Below are 8,987 nucleotides of genomic sequence, written 5' to 3' on the forward strand. Positions count from 1 at the left end.
AACCCGAGTAATTGACCCATCTTAATCTTGAAGCTATAATTCATATATATTCGGATTATCAGAAGAATTAAACTTCTGCTTCAAGACCGAGTTCTCGTGTAGTTTGTTTGTTTCTCGCCTACAGGTGGTTGTGAGAAATAAAATACCAACTATTCCCTCTCAGCAGTCCCGGGTACCAGAATAGGAAGCGTTGTATGTGGAACCTGTGCTTCTGAGACATGATTTCTCAAGATTTCTGTTTGTTTTAAACATGTCTACCGTTGCAGAGAAGAAACCGCAGCTGTATGATGGGGGCATTCATCACATCGCCTGTGTACAACGCTGGCGACTGGCAGCGAAGTGCGCGGTCGGTGCATGGTTGAAGTGTCCACTGGCTCCAGACAGGGTCAACATCAGAGGTAAGGGTTTTGTTGAAACGTCCTACGGATCTTAACAGGGTTAATTCAGAGGCAAGGGTCTTGTTTGAGAATCTACCGGATCCAAACAATGTAAAGATCAGAGGTAATGTTTTTGTTGCAACGTCTACTATTCCAAACGGACTCAAGATCAGAGGTAAGGGTTTTGTTGGAGCATCCGCTGAATCCAAACGGAGTCAACCTCAGAGGTAAGTGTTTTTCTTGGAGAATCCACTAAATCCAAACGGAGTCAACATCCGAGGTAAGGGTTTTGTTGGAGCATCCACTGTATCCAAACGGAGTAAAGATGAGAGGTAATGGTTTTGTTTGAGAATACACTGGATTCAAACGGAGTCAACATCAGAGGTAAGGATTTTGTTGGCGCATCCAATGAATCCAAACGGAGTCAACATCAGAGGTACGGGTTTTGTTGGAGCATCCACTGGATCCAAACAGAGTCAAGATGAGAAGTAAGGTTTTTGTTGGAGCATCCTACGGATCCACCTCTGAATCACCAGTGTTGGAGTGTCCACATGCTTCAAACAAGGACTTGTGTTGAAATGTTCACAGAATTCAAATATAAACAAAATAGAGGTCAAGGTATTTTTGGAGCTTCAAACTTGAAAAAAGCAGAGGTTAGAATTTCACTCGAGCATCCACAGGATCCAAAGAGGGACAGATTCAGAGTTTAGGGTTTGTCCACAAGTTTCATACAGGTTCAGAATCACAGGTAATGGCATTTCAAGTGTGTGAGTAGCGCTTAGTTTCCATCAAGTCGATCAATCAGCAGAAGTATTAGGATATTGTCACAGCTACACATATTCATCAGATGCTGAATTTACAGCACTATAAAAAAGCATTCATTTGGTCTTCTTACTGGAAAACATCCGAGGGTGATTGGATTTTGACCTTCCTGTCATTTGGTACAATAACCGTCAACATCAAGGTGAATGAAGTATGCATAGCCGGAAATATAAGGAAGACTCATCTCAAACCAATTGTGCTGCATCGATAATTAATCAGTTCATCAAACTGTGACATGCATGTCTGACTTTGTAGTTAGTTGTCCAGCACGCCACAAATTGCAGTCAGTTGCCCAACACACTGTTTCAATAAGTGATTGAGCTTCATGTTAAACATTCAGCTGAAGAAAAGGGATACACGACTTTCCAAGCTGAGGGGGGCCAGATCCACCTGAAGAGATACAATGTGGGACGTACATGGGACGGAGCCTTAGAGATGTGCAGGTCTGACGGCGCCACACTGGTGAAGATAGACACCGCAGAGAAACAGGACATCGTCGGGGGCTTGTTCAAATTCAAGGACCACAATAACAAAAGTAAGTGACATTGACAGCATAGCTTCTGATTTCTACAGGTTTCTGGTTTCAACATGTGTGAGACTAATAACTCCACAATATCTAAGTCTAAGCAACCCATTTGTCCTGTAAAAGGCGACTATGATTTTCGTAAGAGTCGAGAAACGCGATCGGGTGGTCAGGCTCGCTGACTTGGTTTGATGCATGTCATTGTATCTGAATTGCATAGATCGATGCTCATGATGTCACCTACTAGAGTGTCAGGGGACATGATTTGATTATTTACAGATCGCCGCCATATAGCTGGAATATAGCTGGAACAAAAGATGTGTCAGTTACACAAACCAATCAATCACAGCCTCTAGTCTGTCACAACTCTTGTATGTCCCCTCCCGTCAGTTATACAGTATCATAACTTACAAACAGTTCAATCACCACCTTCTGTAAAACATATTCTCCCGTCAGTCATACAGTCGCGTCAGTCACACCAACCAATAAGTCACACCATCCGGTCAAGCACATTATTTCGTCAGTCACACGCTCTCGTGATTTACACAAAACATTAAGTTTTATCACGCCCTCCCGCCAATCACACCAACAAATCAGTCACATCCACCCTCTGGTCACTACCTCTAGAAAAAAACAAAATCTCCAATACTGTCGAGTTTTCACATCATTCCCCCCCCCCCCCCCCCCCCCTCCCCACACACACACCCCCCACCACCCACACCCCACCCCCACCCCCACAAACATACACTCGCCCGTCAGTCACACCTGCCCCTCATTCCCTCCAGTTGGTGTTTCAGAGGAATCCTGGATTGGACTGCGGGACACAACCAGGTCAAACGTGTACGGATGGACTGACGGTTCCGTCCCGACGTACACGAACTGGTACAAAGGGGAGCCCAGCTTTACATATAGAGGCCAGGACGAGGACTGTGTCCAGATCCTTTTTCAGATGTTTGGGTCCGCATGGAATGATGCTGACTGCAGTAAATTACGCTGGTTTGTGTGTGAAATGTGATTTAAACATGTTCACCAAATAATGCCTGCAGCACCTGCCTATCCAATCATCGTTCATCAGGGTGGAATGTCAACAGACAGACAAGCATTTCAGTTATAGCATGGCGTGAGAAGTGATGCAGATCTTAGACATAAGCAACTTTTAACATACACATCTATCCCTCTTACATTTAACTCTCTGTCACTAAGTACCAGTGTAACTGACGGCACTAATATCCCGTGGAGATGGGGACAAGAAAGGGCAGATGCCTTGTTGTGTGAAGGAGATGTCATGTCGATCTTTCACATACCCAGAAACATATCAGGGACTCATGGCCGAGTAGGGTGCAACCCATGGACAAAAAGGAATACCCCAAAGCCCAACCACAGATTAACTGTAGTCATATGAAACAAGCGCGAGTTGTTTAGCTTCTTTTGAGTAGTATATATATATATAAGACAGACCTAATTGTATACTATCGAGTTGTTTCAGTTAGCAATTTCAAACTTAATGTTAACTAAATATAACCTTTAAATTAAAGTATTATGCTACTTTTGTTTTATACAAAGTCATTAGATCAGATTATAAATTTGTTTGAGTTGATTGGAAAATGTTCGTCATTCAGTTTGCATCCATGTTTAATCAGTCAGGGTTGCCTATCGTGGAATTTCAATTCCTGCTATAGAACCCGGCTTTTCGCGGGCTTTGGCAAAGTCACTGGAGCCCGCGTAAAAAGACTTATAACATCCTGTGTACTGTGATTCCCTGCCTTCATTACCGCCAGGAGACACGTCAAGTTGAATGTGTGTAAACTTGAATGTATGTGATATAAAAACTGATTGTTTGATTGAAAGTTATTTTGGAAATTTCAAAATTTTAGTGTTTTTATGTTTTCAGTGTATTTTATTGGTTACCAAAGATTGTAACTGAGTTACTTAGTTATTGTTGAGATTCCGTAGAAGCTCATTGCGTTGCATTTGGACTGTTATTAGTCGTCAGGAATGTTGTGCAATTTAATCTAAGCAGTCAGGAAGTTGCTTTACTAGTATTTAGATGCTACAGAGGGGTGTAAACTTCCACAAACGGCGAGACTGGTCTCGCATTGTATAGGGTCTTACAGCATTGGACAAGTGGGTCAAGAGTACGTGTGCCTGATTGTGTGTCTCATACCTATCTTCATCAAGTCAAGACAAGCTTTCATGTGAGGATCGCCGATCGTCCCTAAATTCCTTGCCTAGCCCATGTCGGAAGCTTGACCACTGTCACTGTTGGGTGAATATATATTATTATCACTGACATCAGCTAATCACCTTTGTATTTTGTATTTGACACTGACCAATGCACTTGGCTTGTTTTTCTAATGACCGGATGCCTTTGTGATGTGTGATTTTTATCCTCCAATGAAGCTAAAATGATTGTGGGTGAACTTTGGCACCTTCTCATAGAGGTTACCAATGCATGGGAAAAATTATAACGTAGATATCAATCATTCCCCGGCATTAACCAGGTGAGGACAAAATGTGGTAAAAACAAAATTAACACATAGAGGCGGCGTAAATAAAGTTGTTTCGTTATTTTCTTACGCCTTAATGCCAGATAACATTATCAAAACATAAATTGGTTTTGCAAATTCTGAAAACACGGGAACAGAATATCCTTTACACACTATATTGCCTGTAAGATTGACTGTGCACAGGTGTTTACATGTATATTTCATCGTTTCTACTGTTCTTTATTGGAAATAAAATTACACTGTGGTGTCATGGCTATTGCTGCGTATTTGACTCCCGGCCTTCATTACAACGAGGTGACTTGTATTTGTTTTCTGTTTAACATCGCACTGAGCAATATTCCAGCTATAGGTTAGTTGGTTGGTTGGTTTGTTGTTTAACGCCGCACTGAGTAATATTTCAGCTATATGACGGTTATCTGTAAATAATCGAATCTGAACCAGACAATCCAGTGATGAATATCATGAGCATCGATCCACGCAATGGGGTTGATGTCATGCATCAACCAAGTCAGCGAGCCTGACCACCCGATCCCGTTAGTCGCCTTTTACGATTCGCCTTTTACGACAAGCATAGTCACCTTTTACGGCAAGTTGGGTTGCTGAAGACCTATTCTACCCTGGAATCTTCATGGGTCTCCACATATAGGAAGACAGTCTGTGAATAATCAATCCTGAACCAACAAATCCAGTGACATCATGAGCATGGATCTACTCAATTGGGATGCTCTGACATGCTATCAGTCAAGTCAGCGAGTTTAACCACCCGTTCCCATTAGTCGCCTCTTACCATACACATTGGTTGCTGAAGATCTATCCTAACCGGTCTGTATTCTTCACGGGTCTGGAGACCTGTGAAATGGCGTCTATGCTTAGTGTTGGAACAATGTCATGAATACTGGATGATTTGTGAGTACTTGTTTTGTTGTAAATGTTGTAAAACACACCCGATAATGATGTTACACATATATTAGAGTTTGAATAGTTAAAGGATGATGCAGAAAGGGGAAAGCAACTAAGAAGTAGGATACAGTGGGAGAAGCCGTCTAAGTATTTTGTCACATGGAAAACTGAACTTACACACATAAGACCATTAATAATTTAACAAATGCCAATGGTGAAGGTGTCACTGAAGGATACAAAATACTGCCTGAACAGAAAGGACTTTACAAAATCCTGTATTCATCTAGAAGTTCTAATAGGGAACACACTTTTGAAATCAGACAAGTATTAGATGGTGTCTATAATCATGTGCAGATAGCATTGAAAAACCTGCTGAAATGTTTTAACTCCTAAAAGTTGTAAACAAAAGGCCTGGCCTGATTGTGTCCCCAGTTTTTCATTCTTTTGGAATGACTTAAGTGTATGGATTTTTAGGTATATATACAAAATTCAGATTAATCAGATAATCTCAACTATAGTTAGAGGAATAATTGCATGTATTCTGAAACGAAACAAAGACAGAAGGCCTCTGAAAAACAGGCGACTGATTTAACAATTTTAAGCTCTTGTATAGAAACCAAAATTAAGAAAACTTTAACATTAAAATGCAAAACATTAATTCATAGTAACCAAACCGACTTCATACCTTGTCCATGGATAAGTGAAACTGACAGAAGCATGTTTAATTATCATGTGTGTAGCTGAAAGAGCAAAATAGGGCAGGACGTTTATTACTGTATGTTTTTGATGAGGGTTTTGACACAGTTTCCAAACGATTTATTGACTTGGTTATGAAATAATTTGGTTTCAGACCAAATATCATGAAATGGGTTAATATCTTAAATAAGAATGCATCATAGACCATACCAAATGGATATCTCTCCAGTTTCTTTTCAGAACCAAAGAGGATGTAGGCAAGAAGACCCACTTTAACCATTACTTGTTTTGCTTGTAGCTTAGATACCAGGAATAATGATTAGGAATAAGAAAGGCTTAAAAGGAATAACAATAAACGATGTGGAGTCACTCAGTTTCTTTAAATACCAATAATTTGGACATGGAGCAAAAGACTGTCGCCATATCCAAGTTTTCTCTTTCTGCAGTAAGACCCATGATAGCACTGACTGCATGGATACCATCAAATGTGCACACTGCAGTGGTGATCACATGTCCACTTCAAAATCATGTCCTCTTTTGTAACACAGACCCAAATTCTGAAAATAAAGTGTGCAGATGATATCTCCTTTTCAGACGCGAAGAAACTGGTATCAACCACTTCCACTTCTTCACTGACCTTTTCTGATGCAATCTCCTCTTCCCCTGTCAAGGCTGATAATGGTTGTCAAACAGCTATTAGCTGAGTGTCTAATGATCAGAAAAAATATTGTATCAAATTGATGCTAATGACAACAGGTACATAAAAGTTTCACTCAAAGTTTCACCAAGTTTATAAGCAGCATCTGATTTATGAGTTAGTAGTTGGTCCCAAGTATTAAGATGGTGAATACTAGACTTAGTTCCCTTTTTGGACCATGTTCCATACCATGGACATTAGATTTTGTGAAATCATTTTTGACATATAATTTCGTCAAGATGTGCGTTTAACATTTAAAATTTATTCAAATTAGTGACGGAAATAACATTCTGACTTTTCCCTAACCTTCCCAGGTTATTGGCAAGTATCGCTAAATCACAGTTTAGGTATGTGTGGCATTGCAGAGGACTTTGGAACACATTTTTCAATTGTTTTCATTAGTTCATCAGGAAAGCATTGTTTGGGATCAGGAACGTCAGTAAGCCGATCAACCTTTGGGTTGTCTGTACAGATATTCAAATGCAAGCCCTCCGTGATCTGATACCAGCTTCACGGAAACGATTAAACTCTGTCCATTTAGAAACATTAACGCTATGGTGTTCCAGGAGTAATATGTGACCAGTCACTTTTTGTAAGGAGGAACATCAGATGGGATACTTATTTCACATCAACATCCATTAAGTTTCTTTGCAATAGTAAAAGTTCTCATTTTGTTATTTTTTCAAAAAGATATTGTGATGATCTTATATTCCAGCGAATGTGATACGGAAAGCCCGTCAAGGTCCCAACTTGTCTTTTTTGCATCTTCTGACATTGGTTTAGGATTCTTACAATACAGAATGGTTTGAAGCAGTTTAGTATTTATTTTGCAACGATAGCAATTTCCGCTTTGTGTTTGGTACATATGTCACAGCTTTCTTCATATTGCAAGCATTGCCATTATTATAAATATCATTTTTCCGATTTAAACCCTTGGTTTCTTTATTATTGCTGACTCTTGAAACCAGGAAGCAACATCAGATACTGTTCTATCGATTTTACACGAGGCCGCAGAGAAAAGTGACTCATCCATGAGATATGAATTTCCAGGTGTATATTTCTAATGCAAATTTTGTAATCTTTTTGGTTTACTATTAGTAGTTTGAAAGGCCTACTCAGAAGCTTTAAGAAAATTGCTGTAGGGATCCTAACAAGTATTGATTAGCGCCCATAACGTGGTGGTTCCACGACTGTTGGCCAGTTGATCACGAATATCCTGCTGTGTTTCAACATAATAATAACTATGGCAGCCCGGTTCCCGAACTCGGAGAAAGGTAAGCAGTGCTGTCAGGGTGCTATCACAGTCTCTCTAAGGGTGCTGTGAGATTCTGTTGTCAGGGTTCGTGAGAGTATGTTGTCAGGGTGATTTCATAGGCTGCTGCTACCATAACGAGAAAGGCTGTTGTTTGTGTGCGGTAGGAAGGCTGTCGTCAGGGTGCTGTCATGGACTGTTGTCATGATGCTGTGAGAGGTTGTTGTCAGTGTGTTCTGAGAGTCTGTTGTCGGGATGTTGTCATAAGCTGTTGTCAGGGTACTGTCACGGGCTGTTGTCAGTGTGTTCTGAGAGTCTGTTGTCGGGATGCTGTCATAGGCAGTTGTCAGGGTGCTGTCAAAGGCTGTTGTCAGGGTACTGTCATGTGCTGTTGTCAGTGTGTTCTGAGAGTCTGTGTTCGGGATGCTGTCATAGGCAGTTGTCAGGGTGCTGTCAAAGGCTGTTGTCAGGGTACTGTCACGGTCTGTTGTCGGGATGCTGTCATAGGCTGTTGTCGGGATGCTGTCATGGGCTGTTGGCAGGGTACTGTCATGGGCTGTTGTCAGTGTGTTCTGAGAGTCTGTTGTCGGGATGCTGTCATAGGATGTTGTCAGGGTACTGTCATAGGCTGTTGTCAGGGTACTGTCACTGTCTGTTGTCGGGAAGTTGTCATAGGCTGTTGTCAGGGTATTGTCACGGTCTGTTGTCGGGATGCTGTCATAGGCTGTTGTCAGGGTATTGTCACGGGCTGTTGCCAGGGTACTGTCACTGTCTGTTGTCAGGGTACTGTCATGGGCTGTTGTAAGGATGCTGTGAGAGTCTGTTGTCAGGGCGCTGTGAGAATCAATTGTCGGGATGCTGTCACGGGCTGTTGTCAGGCTGCCGTCACTGTTTTCAGGGTGCTGGCATGGGCTGCTGCTGGCGTGTCGAGAGAGGCTGTTGCCAGGGTGCTGTGAGTGGCTGTCGTCAGTGAGCTCTGAGAGGGGCTGTTATTAGTGTGCTGTGTGGGGCTGACGTAAGGCCAGTGAGAGGGAGCGTTGTCATGGTGTTCAGAGAGAGTGTTGTTAGTGTGCTCTGAGGGGCTGTTATTAGTGCTCTGTGTGAAGCTGTTGTAAGGCAGCTGTGTGGGGCTGTTGTCAGGTTGCTGAGAGGGACTGCTGTCAGTGTGTTCTGAGAGGGACCTATTGTCAGGGTGCTCTGGGAGGGGCTGTTA

At 41.8% G+C, this 8,987-nt stretch overlaps 1 protein-coding gene across 1 annotated transcript; it reads left to right on the forward strand.

Annotated features, from left to right (window-relative positions):
* Positions 1–250: 250 nt before the first annotated feature.
* On the forward strand, positions 251–2,737 carry LOC125378975 (C-type lectin-like). The gene is made up of 3 exons (XM_048395001.1): positions 251–398; positions 1,540–1,734; positions 2,520–2,737. The coding sequence occupies exons 1-3, from the start codon at positions 251–253 to the stop codon at positions 2,735–2,737; spliced, it is 561 nt and encodes a 186-aa protein (XP_048250958.1).
* The last annotated feature ends 6,250 nt before the right edge of the window (positions 2,738–8,987 follow it).

This window comes from Haliotis rufescens, unplaced genomic scaffold (assembly GCF_023055435.1).
Source record: "Haliotis rufescens isolate VD_foot unplaced genomic scaffold, xgHalRufe1.0.p SCAF_137, whole genome shotgun sequence".
Taxonomy (NCBI): Eukaryota; Metazoa; Mollusca; class Gastropoda; order Lepetellida; family Haliotidae; genus Haliotis; species Haliotis rufescens.

Excerpts from the sequence above, each read along its gene's own strand:
- LOC125378975 (XM_048395001.1), top strand. The coding sequence starts at position 251 with ATGTCTACCGTTGCAGAGAAGAAACCGCAGCTGTATGATGGGGGCATT. Across the intron at positions 399-1,539 it reads AGACAGGGTCAACATCAGAG|CTGAAGAAAAGGGATACACG; the intron begins GTAAGGGTTTTG and ends TTAAACATTCAG. Across the intron at positions 1,735-2,519 it reads CAAGGACCACAATAACAAAA|AGGAATCCTGGATTGGACTG; the intron begins GTAAGTGACATT and ends TTGGTGTTTCAG.